We start from the raw sequence: 22541 nt of genomic DNA on the forward strand, positions 1-22541 counted from the left end.
TTATGGAGTTCATAAATTATTACTGCCAAATCATTCCCCACTTCTTGACGTTGGTAGCCCCTTTGGTGGCCCTCACCAAGAAGGGTGCAAATCCCAAGTTGTGGACGGAACCTGTCTCCAAGGCCTTCTCCTCCATTAAGTCCCATTTTGCTAGTGCTCCCATTCTACATCTCCCCAATGTAGATAAACCCTTCATTCTGGAAGTGGATGCCTCTTCCGTCGGTGCTGGAGCGGTCCTGTGTCAGAAGGAAACACAAGGTCGGAAGCACCCGTGCTTCTTTTTCTCCAAGACCTTCACAATGGCGGAAAGGAATTATTCCATTAGGGACAGGGAGTTGCTAGCAATGAAGTTGGCCTTCTCGGAGTGGAGACACCTCCTGGAGGGGGCTCGCCACCCTTTCCAGGTGTTCACCGACCACAAGAACTTGGTGTATTTGCAAACAGCCCAGCGGCTAAATTGTCACCAGGCCAGATGGTCCATGTTCTTCTCCCAGTTCCATTTCACCCTCATTTTCTCTCCGGGGAGAAGAAAGTCCAGGCCGATGCTCTCTCCCGCTCCGTGGTGTCATCGGAGGAAGAGGAGGAGGAGCCTCGGCTGATTGTCCCATCCGAGAGCCTGAGGACTGTGGCTCCAGTCGCCCTTGAGTCAGTACCTCCGGGCAAGACATTTGTCCCTGCCCGTCTGCGACCGGAGGTCCTCTCTTGGGCTCATTCGTCCAGGGTGGGTGGACATTTCGGGACAAAACGGATGTCTGCGCTTCTGACGATGTCGTACTGGTGGCTGCATATGGTCCGTGATGTCAGGGACTATAGTCAGGCATGCGTCTCTTGCGCCCAAAATAGATCCTCTTGGCAGCGGCCTGCTGGGCTACTTTACCCCCTTCCGATAGCGGACAGGCCCTGGGAGATGGTCGGTATGGACTTTGTGGTGGGGCTACCCAAGTCCAGTGGCAGCACGGTCATTTGGGTTGTCTCCGATCATTTCTCCAAGATGGTGCACCTGGTACCTCTCTCCCGGTTACCGTCTGCATGGGGCCTGGCAGCATTGTTCATTAAGCACATTTTCTGCCTGCACGGCATGCCGGACAAGATTGTCAGTGACCGGGGTCCCCTTTTTGTGTCTCAGTTCTGGAGAGAGAACTGTAGCCTGCTCAGCATTGAGTTAAATCTCTCCTCGGCCTATCATCCCGAGACAAATGGGTTGGTAGAGAGAGCCAACCAGACCCTGGTCACATATCTACAACATTTTTGTCTCAGCCAGGCAGGATGACTGGGCATCCTTGCTGCCGTGGGCGAAGTTCGCTTTGAACAACGCTGTGGCCGACTCCACCGGCCAGACCCCATTCCTCCTAAATTACGGCCAGCATCCGCCCGTCCCTGTGCCCATGCCCATGTCATCCACCGATCCAGGGTGGCAGACTGGGCGGTGGAGGCATGTGACATTTGGGATCGCACTCAGGATGCTATCCGGGCCTCCAAGGAGAGAATGAGGGCCTCCGCTGACACGCACCGGCGCTCCGCTCCGACCTTTGCTCCTGGCGACTTGGTGTGGCTCTCCGCCCGTAACATCAGGTTGCGGGTTGAGTCCACAAAATTTGCACCTCGCTACATTGGCCCCTTCAAGGTCCTTGAGCAGATCAACACTGTGGTCTACCATCTGGCCCTTCCACCACATTTGGCTATCTCTGACTCCTTCCACGTGTCCCTCCTTAAGCCTGTCCTCGTGTCCTGGTTCTGCGAGTCATCTGCCGGGACATCTGACCTGTCCTCGGACGAGTTTGAGTTTAATGCCATCGTGGGATGCAGGGTGGTGCGTGGTAAAAAATTTTATTTAGTGGACTGGAAGGGTCATGGTCCAGAGGCTCGGACCTGGGAGCCAGTGGAAAACATCCACGCTCCACTTCTCATTGCGGCATTTGAGCGTAGCGAGGCTCAGAGAGGAGGGGGCCCCAGGAGGGGGGTAATGTTCGGCATCGGGTTCCTGTCGCTGCACAGCAGGAATCCCAAGCCGTCTTGCATTCGGCAGTTTCCCATTCCTCTCCGGCTGCAGAGGAGGCAGCTCAGCAGACTCATCGATCCCGGCGCTCTGCTCAGACCAGCTCTGTGGGTTTGGTTGCTGCTGCCACCTCTGGTCCAGCTATAGCAACGCATGCTGGTCAGCAGCGAGCTACTCCAGGGACTAAGTCCTCCTTTTGGTCCACTGAGCTTGCCCGTGGGACGATCTCATTGGATATAGGAGGTCACATGCTCAGGTCCTTCTCCAGCTCGGATTGGACCATCAGAAAGGTCAGGAAGGTCCCGGAAGGACGCTGCTATAAAAGGTTCGCATGGCAGCTCGGCCATGCGCTAGTATAGACTGCATTACCAGACTATGAAGAGTGAGTGTTGTATGCATGTATGAATGTCTCTGGTGAAAGACTCATTAAGAAACCCCTACCCTTGGTACGCATGTGTTGTGCAGCCTAGCCTGTTAAGCGCCCAGGCTTATGTGTAGGTAGAGGCAGAGTCTGAGACTGGCATCAGTGTCCACCGCTGGCTCTGCACGCCACGGTGCACGTGCTCGACACTCCACCATAGTCAGCGTCTATAGTGGCGTCTGCAGGTGCGACTCCATGCGCCCATAAGGTCTAGAGGGACTCTGACCCCGTGTCCTTGGGGCAGAGTTCTGTGACCGCATTCTGTGCGCTCCCTTGCCGAGCTTTGTGAGCTTTAAACAGGCTCCGGCATTTATGTTTTGCGGTAGTGCGGCTCTGTGAAGCAACAGAGTCCGCCCCTGTATACACCGGGTGACGCTAACCCTGTGTTTTTCTGTTATACCGCCATATAATGTCCGCCATTACTGAGCAGCAGTTTACCACCCCTGCACGGTGGACCCTGGGCTGCGAACGCACCTTATTACCATCTTTTAATATTTGGTGCGTTTCGCCAGCCCTAACACATAGGCCATGCCATGCTCCCCTGGGAATTTAAATATACAAATATCCTCTTGAGAGAGGAAGAGAACGAGAATTATAGTGGCATCTATTGAGGGTAGCAATCTTAAAAGTCAATTTCGATCCTTTAATGAGCCTTGCCATATAACTTAGGGTAAAAATTCATACCAAACATTCCTTTTGCAGACACATGTTTCAAGGTGTTTTAATCTCATCAGTGCATAGCAAGAGGTTTTTTTTGGCTAGGTGAGAAGCCTCTTACAGTGGAATAAAGGGAGATGCTTGTGGAATATGCTATTGCATAGCTTACAGGTCTTCTTATGCTGGCATGGTAATCACAAAGAGAAATGTTTCTCTTTAGACACCATGTCAGAGTTCTCATAATAACCCAAATTAAACTTCTTGCTTTTCACTGATGAGAGGCAAAACCCCCGAAATGCCAAAATGCATGTCTGCAAATTGAGTTTTTGATTTGGCTTTTTATCTATTCCTAAATCATGTTGCAAAGCTCGTTAAAAGGTCGATCTTGACTTTTAGGATTAGTACATCCAATAGATGGCACTAGAGTTCTAGTCCTCTTCTTCTCTGACGAGGATATTTGCATAAATAAAATGTAGGAATACATTATGAAGGTAAACATCATTAGTTGAAATCAGACATCACAGGTTTTTCTTCAAAATTTACTTTTGCTACATGGAATTAAAATTAGTTAATGAAAAATCCCCCACTAGTCTTTTTTCTGGCTTATATCCTAAAAAGTAATCCCTGAAGTTTTAACTTGTATACATTTAAAATAGCTAAGCTGGGCTCTGTTTACATAGCTTTTTAGTACTGTACTCTTGAAATGCTTTTAGCTCATCAAACCTATCCTTTGAGTAATCTTTTAGTATCTCTTGGGCGAACATACATTGGAATTCCATTTTTAATTGCATTAATTTTTATATTAAAAGACAATGGTTAAAATATGCAACGTATGCCAAAAGGTCTCTGTCAGCAGTAGAGTTTGAGAAATACTCCTTATACATACCTTTTATATAAAATATAATGTAAAATCAAATATGATGTAAACAGAGTCTTGGGCTGACAACACCGTGGTTAGGAGAAAAGGAGTTTCCACCACTCGTATTCAATGATAACAAATCTGTATTTTTTATTTCATGATAAAATCCAATATGATAAAAAAAATCTGAGTAGAAAAATAGACTTGACTAAGAACCATTCAATAATATCAATTCTAAACACGTAGTCTCATAAAGCTACTCTTTTCAATTTGGAATTTTGTTTTCTCATATTGGAGTTTATTCTTAATAATTAAATGATATTTTATCTTTGAAGATGAGTGCTGAAAGCTCCTGTTCTCATAAACATATAACTATATTGTGGCATCCATTAGTTGGGATTATGATGCACCATCAGACCATCACATGACATAAACAATTTTGGATTTATATTTCTTGGAAGGTGAGCTGGAAAATGTTTTCCTTTAGAATGCACCACTGTACATCCCTTTCATAGATAGGATTAAATCTTCAAATCTACAACATCACACAAGCTTGTATTTTTTTCAAATGATAATAGGCCTGGTTGGCAGATTTTGGATAGCACACTGGCCGTGTGGGTTTTCTTTATACTTGCTATATAATGGTATGTTTACAAGGGATGCTGCAAAATTTCCTTTTATATTTGTGGGTGTAATCAGCAGCAAAGAGGATAGGATTTTAATAAATCTTATCCCCACTTTATGGAGAAAAATTTTGGGGACATTTGCGCATAATTTGTTGCTGTGGATGTCCCATGTTTTGTAGCAGTATTGCAGAAATTTATCCTTACTAAGATATTTGCTGTGAAGTTCTGGGACATTTTTTGGTTTACCTACAGACAATTTCATATGGTCTTACATCTATATTTCAGTGGTTCCTCTACTAGGGCTCTATTGGGATCTAAGTTTGGCTAAATAGAATAGCAGGGTGGAGTAGAATAGGACTCTAGGTTCTCTCAGGAAAAACTCAAAAATTAAAGAAATAAGTTAACTAATTTCATAAGTCTGTAGTTTTTTTTTTCATTTTTTTACCTGTGCATTGAAGATTTTAATTTCTTGCTATTACCATGCTCTTTGATGGAAAAAAAACCTGTTAAATATCAGATTAAAAAAGTGCCTTGCTAGATATGAGCGAATCTTTTCCAAACCAACTTTGCCAGCTTAATCAAATTTTCATAAAAATTCGATTTGGGACAAATCAATCAGTCTCCTAGAACTGTACCAAATCCTTTCAAGCTCCTTAAAGTAAGACTGCCTTTATAATGTCAGTGATCTCAAGATACAGTGGGTTTGGAAAGTATTCAGACCCCTTTAAATTTTTCACTCTTTGTTTCATTGTAGCCATTTGGTAAATTCAAAAAAGTTCATTTTTTTCATTAATTTACACTCTGCACTAGTGATGGGCGAGTCCTAAATTACTCGGAATCGCTTGACTCTAGCGAGTCCGAGCCCAGGACTCGCTACTCGTTGCGAATCTAGCGAGTCCAATGTTAATGAATGGGGAAGCGAGTCTTAGCGAGTAATGTGCGATTTACAAATCGCAGATGTGTCTCGGAAAGCGCTTGCATTGGCGATTTGTAAACCCCACTCGCAACAGTTTGTTGCTGCTGTGTCCGAGTCCAAACTCGCATTTGTTTGTCTTATTTAGCGCCGATGAGGTGAGGGAAGCGATTTTCTCTAGCACACACCATGCTTTGAGCAAACAGGAAATAATCCGAGTCGAGTTGACATACGCACACACACAGAGCAATACAGAGCAATCATGGCCCGTGTCACTGTCAACACACTGCAGTTGATTGATCTGGTGGAGGCTCGGCCCCTGCTTTGGCTCCCCACTGACCCTGCCTATGGGCATAACATCCAGCGGACTACAGCCTGGAGGGAGATCGCTCAAGTGATGTTCCCTGCACTGCTACGGCCACGACCTCGTCCCTTTGCAACCTCTTTTTTGGGAAATTGTGGTTTTTGTGACATTGTTGACAAATGCACAGTCACCGAGATGGAGTTAGGTGGTGCTGTAGGCGTCACTTGCTGGCGGGGTAAGTGTGTGTGCTGACACCTAGCAGTGAAGCTGCACACTAGTCCCTGCACTGTGCACTGCACTGTAAGGCTTGATCCTCCCTGCCTGCCTGCCTACAGTCTACACAGTACTCCTCTGTCCTCCTGGTAGCTCTCAGAAGAGCTGTTTGGGTTTAATATAAGGAATCTTGAAGTTTCCCTACACTAACTGACAATCCCTATGATCTGCTCAAGCATCTACCTCACCCTGCTCTATCTCAGATCTCTCAGGAATGTAGAGGAAATGGCGGTGGAAAAGGCTTATATACAGCCTCGCCTCTCATACATGACATAGGCATCACGATGGACAGAAGCCAATCATAGTCCTGCCACAACCAACATTACTGAATATGATTGGCTAACATGCTTGTCCATCTAAAAAAGTTTTCTGACCTAACACGCTAGGCTGTCTCGGAAGCTTTGTAGGAACATAACAGATTCTATATTTGCGAGTCCCGAATCCAGTATACAGGACTCGGGATTCGTAGACTCGCTCAGACTCGCTCACAATCGCTGTGTGTTGACATAGGCTGTCTTGGAAACTTGTAGGAACATAACAGATTCTGTATAAGCGAGTCCCGAATCCAGTATACAGGACTCGGAATCGTAGACTCGCTCAGACTCGCTCAGACTCGCTGTTGACAGCGATGTGATATAGCGTCTAGCGAGTGAGAAAAAAAAACTCTGACAAAACTAGGATTGCCATTGACTTGCATTGGACTCGTTACTGTGCGAGTAATCACTGGGAGACTCGCCGAGTAACGAGTCCAGCGAGTCCCTTACTATTCGCCGAGTAACGAGTCCTAGCGAGTAGACTCGCCCATCCCTACTCTGCACTTCATCTTAGCTGAAAAAACAGGAATGTAGAAATTTTTGTAAATCTATTAAAAAAGAAAAACTGAAATATCTAATGGTCATAAGTATTCAGACCCTTTGCTCAGACACTCATATTTAAGTCACATGATGTCCATTTCCTTGTGATCCTCCTTGAGATGGTTCTATTCCTTCATCGGAGTCCAACTGTGCTTAATTAAACTGATAGGACTTGATTTGTAAAGGCACACACCTGTCTATATAAGACCTCACAGCTCACAGTGCATGTCAAACCAAATGAAAATCGTGAGGTCAAAAGAACTGGCCAAGGACCTCAGAGACAGGATTATGGCAAGGCACACATCTGGCCAAGGGTACAAAAGAATTTCTGCAGTACTCAAGGTTCCTAAGAGCACTGTGGCCTCCGTAACCCTAAAATGGAAGAAGTTTGGGACCACCAGAAGTCTTCCTAGACCCGGCCGTCCAGCCAAACTGAGTAATCGTGGGAGAAGAGCCTTGGTGAGAGAGATAAAGAACCCCAAGATCACTGTGGCTGAGCTGCACAGATGCAGTAGGAAGATGGGCGAAAGTTCCACAAAGTCAACTATCACTGCAGCCCTCTACCAGTCGGGCCTTCATGGCAAAGTGGCCTCGTCAGTGCCAGACATATGAAAGCCCACATAGAGTTTGCTAAGAAAATACATGAAGGTCTCCCAGACTATGAGAAATAAGATTCTTTGGTCTGATGATACGAAGATAGAACTTTTTGGTGATAATTCTAAGCGGTATGTGTGGAGAAAACCAGGCACTGATCATCACCTGCCCAATACAATCCCAACAGTGAAACATGGTGGTGGCAGCATCATGCTATGGTGGTGTTTTTCACCTGCAGGGACAGGACGACTGGTTGCAATTGAAGGAAACATGAATGCGGCCAAGTACAGAGATATCCTGGATGACAACCTCTTCCAGAGTGTTCTGGATCTCAGACTTGGCTGAAGATTCATCTTCCAACAAGACAATGACCCTAAGCACACAGATAAAATAACAAAGGAGTTGCTTCAGAGCAACTCTGTGACCATTCTTGACTGGCCCAGCCAGAGTCCTGACCTAAACCTAATTGAGCATGTCTGGAGGAACCTGAAAATGGCTGTCCACCAATGTTCACCATCCAACCTGATGGAACTGGAGAGGATCTGCAAGGAAGAATGGCAGAGGATCCTCAAATCCAGGTGTTTAAAAACATCATTCCCAAGAAGACTCATGGTTGTACTAGCTCAAAAGGGTGCTTCTTATCAATATTGAGAAAAAGGTCTGAATACTTATGACCATGTGATATTTCAGTTTTTCTTTTTTAATACATTTTCAAAAATTTCTACATTTCTGTTTTTTTTCAGTAAAGATGGGGTGCAGAGTGTACACTAATGAGAAAAAAAAAGAACTTTTTTGAATTTACCAAATAGCTGCAATGAAACAAAGAGTGAAAAATTTAAAGGGGTCTGAATACTTTCCGTACCCACTGTATATGGTTATGGGTACACGGATAGTAACTGTTCTTGTTGTCACTCATTATCTGTAATGTTTATTGCTAATCTGTGTTCTGTGACGTCTTCTCATGATCCAGATTCAACACAAAATAGCTGCTGCCCTGGCATTTATAGAGGCTATAATCGTCCATCCTGTCTGACTGTGCTAATGTATAACATTTGATGTGATACCAGCAAGACATTATGGGGAAGCCTGCCCCCCGCTAGGGTCAAAGGAGCCTTCTCTGGTTAATGCAATCCTCGGCAATGTGTAAAATGGTGGTGGCCATTTAATATGGTTCACACAAATTGTTCAAATTTGCCTAAGTTAATTCCTAAAAATTTGACCCAAATCTGAATTGCATAGAAACAATTTGCTCATCTCTATGCCTCATATTATATTTGAGAAATGTGGATAAATGTTGTCAGATTACTAATTTCTTGGCTATATAATCAGTCACATTGTCTAAGCTGCTTCTAAATACCGAGTTGACTTGCCACCTGATGAAGACGGATGTTATCCGTTGAAACGCGTAGGGGAACTTATTAAAGAAGAAAACCTTTCAAGTTCCTCCCTTTACTTTGCGCTCCCCTGTGATCGGGTTACCCTGCTTCCCATGTTTATATCCTCTCTAGAGGCACCCGACAGGAGCAGCATCAGATTACTATTACCAGCGCCCTGAGACCTGTCAGCCTGGTGCTCCATCTATCTGTCTCACTGACTATTTCATGCTTCTAAATAACAGGCAGAGACTCCTCAGACATTGAAGTAGTCCATAGTTACATTAGAATAGTTCAATGTCCTCTACCACATTGTTATACCCAATTAGTTGAGCTCTGTTACAATGTTGCAATCCAACTCTTACTAATTTCCATATAAAATGATATGACGTTTAAACATATGAATATGAACATATAGAAACATTTTAGAAGAAGTAGTATAGAAGCATCGTGAGTACATCATGAGTCAGCCGGTAATCCCACAACATAAAGCTCCAATGTTCCAGTTTTCATAAATTCTCACATTTAAAACATACATCAGATATGTCAGTTTATGTGAGGATTCTGCAATATATTTAAAGGTTACTGCCTGATAGGCATGGTACGGGTCCCATATTACAGGATGTTTTTTCTTATGTCTACTACAGATCATTGATCAGAGCCAAATGCAGAAAATGACAAAAGCAAAGATATTGGTTCAGATAACATAAATTAGGAAAAATATATTGGCCTCAATGCACGCCTCTTAATAAATCTGATACTTCTGAAACGTGAAGAAATTTTACTTTAGTCAGGAACTGGAGATAAGTTATAGTCTGCCATAACTGATCATGATTTAGAAGAGGTGTGACATCACACACCCATCGTGCCCCATCCTTCCCCAGTTCTGCCCATTTTGCTGGGCAAAACTGGTGCGAAATACACCAAAAGTGGCAACCATTTTGCACAATTCCACGTTAAGCAAAAAATGTTGTACATTTTCAAAGCGATTTACACCTGAACATACTTTGATGAATTGAGGCCATAGTATAACTTTCTATACATTTAATCCCTACTTGCTGTGGATTAGGAATCCAGTTGTGGTCTCACTCAGTGTTTGACTTTTGCAGTATTATTATTATTTCTTTTTTCTATATCAAGAATTACACACATATATAACTGTCACTGAGTAGGATCACTCATTGGACTTAAAGGGGATCTATCTTGTGAAAAAACAATTATCCTGCACGTATGGGGTTTATCTGCAGGCTAATTGCGTTGTGAACCTTCCTGGCGCCTGCACTGAGAGCCCTACTGCCGATGCCTCCCTGAACCTTCTGGCGTTCAGTTATAGGATTGGCGCCTGAGCGGGTTTAGTCCCAGCAGCTCAGCATTAGAGTGCAGTCTATACTCCGAGCGGTGACTGAACCCGCACCGGCTCCACCTCTATAACTAGAAGATGAATGCTGCCTGTTGTGAGCTCATTTTCTGGTCTACCAGTTGTGAGTTCTCCTTCCAGGCTCCCTCTGGTGGTAACAGGAGATAGTGAGGCTGATTTAATCAGTAGAGATCTGCCACCTGATAATGAGGATGACGATTGGACCTCAGGAATCTCAGATTGGATTTAAGACAGCCGACGCCCTACTCTGGTGCTGGTGATTCCTTCAGCTTGTCAGGTCTTGGTTCTCAGCTCTGTTCCAGTCAGCTCAAGCTAAGTTTTTCTGCTAATGTTCACACTTGATTTTGTTGTTCTATTCAGTATTTTGTGTGGTCAGCCAGCTCCGGCTGGGGCTGTGCTGAATTTCCACTCTTATTTATCTGTATTTGCCAATTTGCTTTTTGTCCCTTATTAGATTGGCCTCTTTTTGCTCTGTCTCAGAATATTTCAGAGTGCTGATATAGTGGGAGAAGTCTAGTGACTTCAGGGTTAATTTTGTTATCAGAAGTGTTGGACATTATTTTGTAGGGTTTTGGGCAGATTGCAGACAGTGTCTTTCTTTTCCTCTCCTTTCTAGTTAGTTTGGGCCCCATCGTTTGCTCAGCCTATTTTCCTGCCTGTGTTCATGTTTTCATCTTGTTTCACCGTCAATACATGTGTGGGGGCTGTCTATTCCTTTGGGGTCTGCTCTGGGGAAGTTAGTTTTCCCCTTTTCTTGCTTTAGGCTTACTTAGTCCTCCGGCCGTGATGAGGCGTCCAGGTTCATCGTAGGTACGTTCCACGGCTGCTGCTAGTTGTGTGGTTAGGATCAGGGATCTGCAATCTGCATAGTTACCAACCTCTCTGGTTTTTCTGGGCTCAGCTTGTTTAGGTTTTTCCTCCTCGGTAACCCATTCATAACAGAATCACCAGCCATACCGCAGATTCTAGGGTACTCAAAAGCAGGAAAAAGTTGTTAAAAAAAAAAAAGTGTCAGAATTTTTTTTTTATATGTATTTTTTCCTCTTTTTCTTTGGGGCGTAGGAGGATTTTTTCCCTAATGGAGATTAAGCAATTGTTTGATCGTGTGGAGCAACTTGCTGCTGAAGTGCAGGGAATTTCCACCTACCTCATTCAGTCACATGCTGCTGAACCTAAGATCCCTACTCCTGATGTGTTTTCTGGGGATCGGTCTAAATTTCTGAATTTTAAGAATAATTGTAAATTATTTCTTGCCTTGAAGCCTAACTCATCGGGGAGCTCTGTGCAGCAGGTTAAAATTGTCATCTCCTTGCTGCGCGGCGATCCCCAGGATTGGGCTTTTTCTCTGACACCTGAAAATCCTATTCTGACTAATGTGGATGCATTTTTTCAAGCCTTGGGGTTGTTGCATGATGAACCTAATGCTGTTGATCAAGCTGAGAGAACCCTGTTGGCATTAAACCAAGGTCAGGATTCTGCAGAGTTATACTGTCAAAAATTCCGAAAGTGGGCAGTCCTTACTACATGGAATGATGGTGCCTTGGCAGCTCTCTTTCAGAAGGGTTTATCAGAGACCGTAAAAGATGTTATGGTGGGATTTCCTGTTCCCTCTGGTCTGGATGATTCTATGTCATTAGCCATTCAAGTTGATCGGCGTTTACGTGAACGTAAAACTACACGGGAGGCGCTGCCACCTTTTGAACAAACGTCTGAACCTATGCAATGTGATGGGGTTTTGTCTAGGGCGCAACGTCAGGAGTTTAGAAGGCGTAATAAGCTGTGTTTTTTCTGTGGAGATGCCTCTCATACTATTTATGTCTGCCCTAAATGAGAGAAACGTTTTGCACACACATTTGCTGTGGGCAGTGTACAACCTAAGTTCCTTTTGGCAATTACTCTGATTTGCTCCTTATCCACGTTTTCCACTAAGGCTTTTGTGGATTCAGGAGCAGCGTTGAATCTGATGGATTTGGACTTTGCTAAACGTTGTGGTTTTTCCATGACACCTCTGCGGATGCCTATTCCTTTGAGGGGTATTGATGCTACTCCTTTGGCGGAGAATAAACCTCAGTTTTGGACCCAGGTGATAATGCGAGTTACCCCAGACCACCAAGAAAATTGTAAATTTTTGGTGCTGCATAATTTGCGCGATACTATTGTTCTGGGTTTTCCCTGGTTGCAAACTCATAATCCAGTTTTGGATTGGAAATCTGGGTCTGTGGTGAGTTGGGGTTGTCAGTGTGTTCTTAGGGACGCTCCTGTTTTCTCCACCTCTCCTCAGTCTCATTATATTCCTGATTATCTGGCCGATTTTTCTGATGTATTTAGTGAGAGTAAGTCTGCATCTTTGCCTCCTCATAGGAGTTATGACTGTGCAATTGAGTTGATGCCTGGGTGTAAATTTCCCAAGGGTCGGCTTTTCAACTTATCAGTACCCGAACATGATGCTATGCGATCCTATATTAAGGAGTCATTGGAGAAGGGTCATATTAGACCATCCTCATCACCTTTAGGTGCTGGGTTTTTTTTGTGGCCAAGAAAGATGGTTCATTAAGACTGTGTATTGATTATCGTTCCCTTAACAAGATGACGGTTAAATATCAGTACCCGTTACCTCTGATGTCTGATTTATTCTCCAGAGTTAAGAGTGCCTGCTGGTTTACTATGCTTGACCTCAGGGGGGCGTATAATCTTATTCGCATCAAGCACGGGGATGAATGGAAGACGGCGTTTAATACTCCGGAGGGACATTTTGAGTACCTGGTGATGCCTTTTGGGCTCACTAATGCCCCTTCTGTCTTCCAGTCCTTTATGAATGATATTTTCCGTGACTTTGTGGATAAGTTTTTGATCATCTTTCTGGATGATATTTTGATCTTTTCTAGTGATTGGGATTCTCATGTGGAACACGTCTGGACTGTGTTCCGGATTTTGAGGGAGAATTCCCTGTTTGTTAAGGGATCGAAATACCTCTTTGGTATACAGAGGATTTCATTTTTGGGATTTATCTTGTCTCCATCGACTATTGAAATGGACCCGGCCAAGATACAGGCCATTTATGATTGGGTTCAGCCTACTTCTTTGAAGGCACTCCTGAAGTTTTTGGGTTTTGCTAATTTCTTTCGTAAATTTATAGGTAATTTTTCTGGTATTGTCAAACCACTGACTGATCTGACCAAGAAGGGCGCTGATGTGCTGAATTGGTCTCCTGAGGCTGTCTCAGCATTTCAGGAGCTTAAGCGGAGATTTACTTCAGCTCCGGTTTTACGGCAACCTGATGTCTCACTTCCATTTCAGGTGGAGGTAGACGCTTCTGAGATTGGTGCAGGAGCTGTTTTGTCCCAAAAAGACCCTGTGACTTCTAAGATGAATCCTTGTGCCTTCTTTTCTCGAAAGTTCTCCCCATCTGAATGCAACTATGACGTGGGGAATCGGGAATTGTTGGCCATGAAATGGGCATTTGAGGAGTGGAGACATTGGTTGGAGGGAGCTAGACATGAAGTTGTGGTCCTCACCGATCACGAGAATTTGATTTATCTGGAGTCGGCCAAATGCTTGAATCCAAGACAGGCAAGATGGGCCTTGTTTTTCACGCGTTTTAATTTTGTGGTCTCTTTTCTTCCGGGCACTAAGAATGTTAAAGCAGACGCCCTTTCTAGGAGTTTCTTTGCCGATTCTCTTAATGTGACCGAGCCTACTACCATCCTAGGTGAGGGGGTAGTTCTTTCTGCCATTTCGCGTGATTTGAGCCGCGCCCTGGAGGAATTTTAGGAGGATAAAACTGAGCGTTGCCCTATGGTAAAATTGAATGTTCCTGACCAGTGGAGAAAGAGAGTGATGTTTGAGATTCATTGCTTCACATTGGCTGGTCATCCAGGTATTTTTGGTACCAGAAATTTGGTGAGTCGGTCCTTTTGGTGGCCTGCCTTATCTCGTGATGTCAGGAATTTTGTACAGTCCTGTGGGACTTGTTCTCGGTCTAAACCCTGTTCTCGTTCTAGTGGGTTGGTGATGCCCCTGCCGGTGCCCAAGAGGCCATGGACCCATATCTCAATGGATTTTATTTCTGATCTTCCTGTCTCTCAGAGAATGACTGTTATCTGGATGATTAGTGATAGTTTTTCGAAGATGGTCCATCTTGTACCACTCCCAAAGTTGCCATCTTCCGCTGAGTTTGTGCCCTTGTTTTTACAACAGGTGGTTCGGTTACATGGGATTCCTGAGAACATTGTGTCCGACAGAGGAGTTCAGTTTGTTTCCAGATTCTGGAAAGCCTTTTGTTCCAGTCTGGGAATTCAGTTATCCTTCTCCTCCGCGTTTCATCCCCAGACCAATGGACAGACTGAGAGAACAAACCAGACCTTGGAGTCTTATTTAAGATGTTTTATATCTGCTGATCAGGATGATTGGGTCTCATTTTTGCCCTTGGCCGAATTCGCGCTGAACAATAGAGCTAGTTCTGCCACTTTGATGTCACCCTTTTTCTGTAATTTTGGGTTTCATCCTCGATTCTCTTCAGGGCAAGTGGAATCTTCGTCCTGCCCAGGTGTGGACACTGTGGTTGAGAGAATGCAGCAGATATGGGACCAAGTGGTGGATAAGTTGTTACTCTCTCAGGAAAAGGCCCAGCGATTTTCCAACCGGCATAGGACCCTTGGTCCCCAGTTTAAAGTGGGTGATATGGTTTTGTTGTCATCTAAGAATATTCCTATGAAGGTTGCATCTCCAAAATTTAAGCCTAGATTTATTGGACCTTATAAGATTTTGGAGATTCTTAATCCTGTTTCTTTTCGATTGGCTCTTCCAGTTACGTTCAAGATCCATAACGTATTTCACAAATCTCTGTTGAAGAGGTTTGTTGAGCCAGTGGTTCCTATGGCAGCACCTCCTGACCCTGTGTTGGTTGAAGGCAATTTGGAATATGAGGTAGAGAAAATATTAGATTCTCGTTTGGTTAGACGGAGACTACAGTATTTGGTCAAATGGAAGGGTTATGGCCAGGAGGATAATTCTTGGGTCTCTGCCTCTGATATTCATGCCAATAGATTGGTTTGTGCTTTTCACCGGGCCCATCCTGATCGGCCTGGTGGCGTGGATGAGGGTTCGGTGACCCCTCCTCAAGGGGGGGTTCTGTTGTGAGTTCATTTTCTGGTCTACCAGTTGTGAGTTCTCCTTCCAGGCTCCCTCTGGTGGTAACAGGAGGTAGTGAGGCTGATTTAATCAGTAGAGATCTGCCACCTGATAATGAGGATGACGATTGGACCTCAGGAATCTCAGATTGGATTTAAGACAGTCGACGCCCTACTCTGGTGCTGGTGATTCCTTCTGCTTGTCAGGTCTTGGTTCTCAGCTCTGTTCCAGTCAGCTCAAGCTAATTTTTTCTGCTAATGTTCACACTTGATTTTGTTGTTCTATTCAGTTTTTTGTGTGGTCAGCCAGCCCCGGCTGGGGCTGTGCTGAATTTCCACTCTTATTTATCTGTATTTGCCAATTTGCTTTTTGTCCCTTATTAGATTGGCCTCTTTTTGCTCTGTCTCAGAATATTTCAGAGTGCTGATATAGTGGGAGAAGTCTAGTGACTTCAGGGTTAATTTTGTTATCAGAAGTGTTGGACATTTTTTGTAGGGTTTTGGGAAAATTGCAGACAGTGTCTTTCCTTTCCTCTCCTTTCTAGTTAGTTTGGGCCCCATCGTTTGCTCAGCCTATTTTCCTGCCTGTGTTCGTGTTTTCATCTTGTTTAACCGTCAATACATGTGTGGGGGCTGTCTATTCCTTTGGGGTCTGCTCTGGGGCAGTTAGTTTTCCCCTTTTCTTGCTTTAGGTTTATTTAGTCCTCCGGCCGTGAAGAGGCGTCTAGGTTCATCGTAGGTACGCTCCATGGCTGCTGCTAGTTGTGTGGTTAGGATCAGGGATCTGCAATCTGCATAGTTACCAACCTCTCTGGTTTTTCTGGGCTCAGCTTGTTTAGGTTTTTCCTCCTTGGTGACCCATTCATAACAGCTGCCAGGGGAATAAAGTTCATTTCCTCCCAGCAGTGGGGTTCTTAGAGAGGCGGCTGAACGGTGTTAGAATGCTATTAATGTGCAGATTAACCCCATATCTGCAGGTTAATAGCATTTTTTCACACAACAGGTTCCCTTTAAAGGCCAGAAATGAGATCTCTTCTGTCCTAATACAACTCCCTTCACAACTCATGGATAAGCTTGAAGGTATTGCCAAGATAAAGTAGCCATGCTTTATCGCATGCGACGACCCCTTTAACCTATGATTTTTATTTAGTTTTGTATTCCATTTTAAAGTTTGTGCTGTTTCATGTTGATGACAATTATTAATGTTTGTGGATTTTTGGAAATTGCAGGAATGGAAGAGTCTTAGGCAAAAGAGAGATGAAAACTACCAGAAGGTCATGTGCTGCCTTGTACATCGATACCTGACTTCAATGAGGCAGAAGATGCAGAGCACAGACCAAGCCACTGTGGAAAACCTAAATGAACTCCGTCAGGACCTTTCTAAATTCCGGAATGAGATGAGAGACCTCCTTGGCTTCAGGACCTCAAAATATGCAATGTTCTACCCAAGAAATTAAGACCCTCATTATAGAGTTGACCCTTTTTTGCCTATGGAGCTGTTTTTTTTCTGGTATTTTCTGCATTTCTTTGTGCCAGTATTTTATTATCACACGTAAAGTGTTCATCTCATTATAGGTAACTTTGTTTTTAAGAAATCAGCAGGAAAAAATCAGTTTTTATTATTTTTTCAATATCCTTTGTCAGGAATGGGTGTCTTGTGTCTTCTCTGCAAGGTTCCAATCCTTTATTTTTCTAAAATTTTTCCCGGATCAGATGAAGCTATGTGCAAGTGTACACGGATCGTTCACACTGGTGCTCAATTCTAATGGGGATAAAAGTGCACTGTCCTCCCAAATAGTCCAGAACCTAGCATTCTGACCCCCACAGATCAAAAACTTATATGATAATGTCACCTGTATCTGTGGATAGGTAATAGCTGGATTCCACTGGAAAACCCCTTTTAACACATTTGTGGAACTGTTGTTAACCATGTCCCCCAGTTAAACTCTACCCACTTAAAAAATCTCAAATCATAACTCAAAAATGGGGTGTGCAATAATTTGAGACATTAAAAACCACAAAACTGATGCTGGTCATATAGTCAATGCCAAACCATGTTTTTATTACCGTTCCCATTGTACTTTTTAGAATAAAGTATCAAAATGGTTCATCCTGCTGCTTTATTGAGAACAAGTTATTATGAGATGCACAACTTTAAAGACTCATTTATTGCATATCCTTATGGTTTACAATGGTTCTGTGTAACATTATGAGAATGTCATTCATTTACATATATTTATTTTACTCAACGAAATATCAAAATATTTATGCTGTATGTTCCTTGAAATCAATTATGTCATGGCTTTCACAAAGCAGAAACTTTTCTTATTGTTTATTTATGACAAATTGCTATAAAAGATTAAATGTATATATGATTCTCAAAAAGAGCTCTGACTTTGTCATCATTGACTTGAAAAAAGTTTTTTAAATAGAAAGTGAGCAAATAATATTAGCTTCTAAATTGTATTTAAAGTAACACATCAACAAAGCAAATACGTTATATTGATTACATTACGGCTTGGGTCACAGCAGTGTACATTCTCTCACCTGAGAGAATTGGGGCGAAAATGCTAATCGCACTCTGATCAGAATGTGAACATAGTGTGATCCGATTCTCTCAAATGAGGAGAAGATGGAGTGAAGAAAGTCTCTATCTTCATCATTCTGTCAGTCTGTGGAAATTGGACTGCACTCAGATGTCAACCGAGTGCAGTCTAATATTTTATTTATGTTTTCAGGTTTCAGAGCTTTTGCTGCGCAACATTGAGTTTCAGCTCTCTCCAAAGATTTTCTATTGGGTTCAGGTCTGGAGACTGGATAGGCCACTCCAGGACACTGAAATGCTCCTTACAGAGCCCCTCCTTAGCTGTTCTGGCTGTGTGCTTCGGGTCATTGACATGCTGGAAGACCCAGCCACGACCCATCTTCAATGCTCTCACTGAGGGAAAGAAGCTGTTGGCCAAAATATCGCAATACATGACCCCATACATTATCCCTTCAATACGGTGCAGTCGTCCTATCCCCTTTGCAGAAAACCACCCCCAAAGTATGATGTTTACTCCACCATGCTTCACAGTTGGGACAGTGATCTTAGGGTTGTACTCATCCTTCTTCTTCCTCCAAACAAGGCGAGTGGAGTTGATACCAAAAGTTCTATTGTGGTCTCATCTGACCACATGACCTTCTCTCACGCCTCCTCTGGATCATCCAGATGGTCATTGGTCAACTTCAAACTGGCCTGGGCATGTGCTGGTGTGAGCAGGGGGGACCTTGCATGCCCTGCAAGACTTTTATCCATGATGGAGTAGTGTGTTACTAATGGTAATGTTTGAGACTGTGGTCCCAGCTCTTTTCAAGTCATTGACCAAGTCCTCCCGTGTAGTTCTGGGCTGTTTCATGTCCTTTCTCAGAATCATCCCCAAAAGGTGAGATCTTGCATGGAGCCCCAGACCGAGGAAGATTGACAGTCATCTTGTGTTTCCTCCATTTTCTAATAATTGTGCCAATGGTTGTTGCCTTCTCACCAAGCTGCTTGTCTATTGTCCTGTAAACCATCCCAGCCTTGCACAGATCTACAATTTTGTCCCTGGTGTCCTTAGACAGCTCTTTGGACTTGGCCATGGTAGAGAGGGTGGAGTATGATTGATTATGTTGACAGGTGACTTTTATACGAGTTCAAAAAGGTGCAATTAATACAGGTAATGAGTGCAGAGTAGGAGGGCTTCTTAAAGAAAAACTAACAGGTCTGTGAGAGCCAGAATTCTTGCTGGCTGGTAGGTGATCAAACACTTACTTCATGAAATAAAATGCAATTTAACTGTTTAAAAATCATGCAATGTGATTTTCTGGTTTTTATTTTTAGATTCTATCTCTCACAATTGAAGTGTACCTATGATAAAAATTATAGACCTCTCCATTCTTTGTAGGTGGGAAAACTTATAAAATCAGCAATCAAATTCTTATTTTCCCCACTGTATGAAACTAACTAATTTTTGATGCTATGGAGAAGGGGAACATTTTAAAGGGATTGTGGGCAGCATGGTGGCTCAGTGGATATCACTGCAGCCTTGCAGTGCTGGAGTCCTGGGTTCGAATCCCAAATAGGACAACATCTGCAAGGAGTTTGTATGTTCTCCCTGTGTTTGCGTGGGTTTCCTCTGGGTACTCCGGTTTCCTCCCACATTCCAAAGACATACTGATAGGGAATTTAGATTGTGAGCCCCATCGGGGACAGTGATGAAAATGTGTGCAAAACTGTAAAGCGCTGTGGAATATGTTAGTGCTATATAAAAATAAAGATTATTATTATAAAGGGATTGTCTACTACTATGATATTGATGATCTATCCTGTGGTCAGTTAATACCTTATGAACGCCAATAGATATTACCCTATTTACATCCAATGGCAACCACCTCACCCACAGATAGTACTATTACAGTACGTGGATGACCTTTTGCTGTTCTGCCTGGACCAGATGTCCTGTAGGGAAACTAAGAGGTTTCTTGCTATGTTTTTTGGCAGATAAGGGTTGCAAGGTCTCACATGACAAATTACAGTATTGCAAACAAAAGGTGACATTTTTGGGACATTTTTATACATTTTTGAAAATTATTTGTGCAAATGATCAGACACATAACTTATAGAATCATAGAATGGCAGAGTTGGAAGGGACCTCCTGGGTCATCTGGTCCAACCCCCTGCTCAAAGCAGGATTCACTAAATCATCCCAGACAGATGTCTGTCCAGCCTCTGTTTGAAGACTTCTATTGCAGGAGAACTCACCACCTCTCGTGGCAGCCTGTTCCACTTATTAATCACCCTAACTGTCAAGAAGTTTTTTCTAATATCTAATCTGTGTCTCCTCCCATTCAGTTTCATCCCATTGCTTCTAGTCTTTCCTTGTGCAAATGAAAATAAAGATGATCCATCTACAATGTGATAGCCCTTGAGATAATTGTAGACAGCTGTTAAGTCTCCTCTCAGTCTTCTCTTTTGCAAGGTAAACATTCCCAAATCCTGTAACCGTTCTTCATAGGATACGGTTTGCAGACCGGTCACCATTCTGGTCGCTCTTCTCTGAACTTGCTCCAGTTTGTTGATGTCTTTTTTAAAATGTGGCACCCAAAACTGGACACAGCATTCCAGATGAGGTCTGACCAAAGAGGAGTAGAGGGGGATAATGACTTCACGTGATCTAGACTGCATGCTTCTGTTAATACATCCTAAAATTGTCAACTTATCAATGTATGATATACACTTACTCTACTGTGTAAGGCCCTATGTAGGCTTGTCAAGCATCAACTTCTGACATCCAGGGTGGATCCAGAAAAGGATAGACTTATTTTTGCTGTGTCAGTTTTTAGCCTTCTGATCACAATAATTTAGAGTCTGATAATGAAAGCTCAGCACTGGATATAACCATTGGGAAATAACAGACATGCTCGTTCTAGTGTTACCAATAGCTAGGTACTGCCAAGGGTGACAATTAGCTAACCTAGGATTGATAATGTCACTACCTGCAAGGAACTAGACACTATCTTGCTGCTATGTAAAGAACTTGTACTATCCTACTTAGCCTTAGAAAGCTCTGAGTAATAGATTACTTACCCCTAGGTATTACACCACTGGGTTAACTGGGGTTTGGATCATATGAGTACGGTGCTTTGATATCAGGATGATTATACGTGCGACCTTTTTGGTACCTTGATTAGTTGTGCCCACTATGGGGACCTGAGGCTAATGACTTTTTAGTGCCTACTTGAAGAATGTGACGGGGTTTGTAAACCAGAATAAACATCTTTTTATCAATTTGGTGCCTGTGAAGAAATCATTTGAAAATTGTGATTCCGGGAAGCGTGATCAACATCAACAGATCCCTCTACCAGTCTTTTAACTTACACTTCTTGTGGGGACATGTGACTGGTTGTGGCCCATGATTGGCTATTACTGTAACATGTTTGTACAACCAGAACAGGACTTACAATGACCGGTTCTGTGCATCCTGTACTTTTCATACTGACACATGACTGTTGCAGCCATTCATTGACAGCAGCTGTTTTGCCGGGGTGTGACTGATTATAATTTTTGTCTTTTAATCATGCTGAGCCGCTTTTAAAGGGAACCTGTCACCTGTTTTGGCTGCTATAAGATGCGGCCACCGCCTTCCAGGGCTTATCTATAGCATTTTACAGTATAATGTTGTAGTTAAGCCCCCTGTCCGACCTGAAAAATAAGTTTTATTATACTCACCGGGGGGGGGGGGTGGTCCGGACTGATGGGTGTCGCAGGTCTGGGTCCGGCACCTCCCATCTTCTTGCGACGCCGCCCTCCTGCTTGCTTCCTCACTCCCAGAATTGCACTTCTGCGCAGACGTACTTCTGTGCCCTGTTGAGGGCAGAGCAAAGTACTGCAGTGTGCAGGCACCGGGACAGGTCAGAGAGACCCAGCACCTGCGCGCAGCAGTACTTTGCTCTGCCCTCAACAGGGCACAGAAGTACGCCAGGAGCGCGATGCCGGAGAGCGATAAAGCAAGCAGAAGGGCGGCGTCACAAGAAGATGGGAGGTGCCAAACCCGGACCTGCGACACCCATTGGACTGCACTGGACCGCCCCCGGGTGAGTATAATAAAACTTATTTTTCTTATTTTTCAGGTCAGACTGGGGGTTTATCTACAGCATTATAGAATGCTGTAGATAAGCCCTGAAAGGCAGTGGCCGCATCTTATAGCGGCCAAAACAGGTGACAGGTGCACTTTAAAATTAAAAATGGTGAACGATCCTTTTAAAAAAATCAAAATTTTGGCATTCCTGCACACTGCTACCGGAGTATCCATTAGCTGCTTACACTGCCAGCAGGAATAGTGCACCTTTCCTAATAATTATACTATGATGAGTACATATTACATGCCAAATGGACGCAAGAGCTGCCAAAAGCCTGACGGATGGCGCATCAATATTGTCTCATATCTCCCAAAGAAAAAGTGAGATTTTTGTATGGGAATATTTTTTGGAATGTGCTCCTTCTGATGATTACTATTCCCTCCAGGACAGGTCTGGGTTGTATTTATACTTCTCATTGATGAAGATCTAGCAGTTCTCCTGACAGGTCTGTTTCAGTAAATATCTCAAATCCCCATGAAATAACAATTCTGAAGTATCATTTCT

General features: G+C 43.5%; 1 protein-coding gene across 1 annotated transcript in view; it reads left to right on the plus strand.

Moving 5' to 3' along the window:
- The window catches only part of TRPC1 (transient receptor potential cation channel subfamily C member 1), a 147672-nt gene extending 129908 nt beyond the window's left edge, over positions 1 to 17764 (plus strand). Inside the window, exon 13 of the mRNA XM_073579104.1 lies at positions 16607 to 17764. Within this exon, the coding sequence (XP_073435205.1) occupies positions 16607 to 16834 (228 nt within the window). The 3' untranslated portion in view covers positions 16835 to 17764. The remainder of the gene's footprint in view (positions 1 to 16606) is intronic.
- Positions 17765 to 22541: the final 4777 nt, after the last annotated feature.

This window comes from Dendrobates tinctorius, unplaced genomic scaffold (assembly GCF_039654945.1).
Source record: "Dendrobates tinctorius isolate UK_male_01 unplaced genomic scaffold, ASM3965494v1 ptg000060l, whole genome shotgun sequence".
Lineage (NCBI taxonomy): Eukaryota > Metazoa > Chordata > Amphibia > Anura > Dendrobatidae > Dendrobates > Dendrobates tinctorius.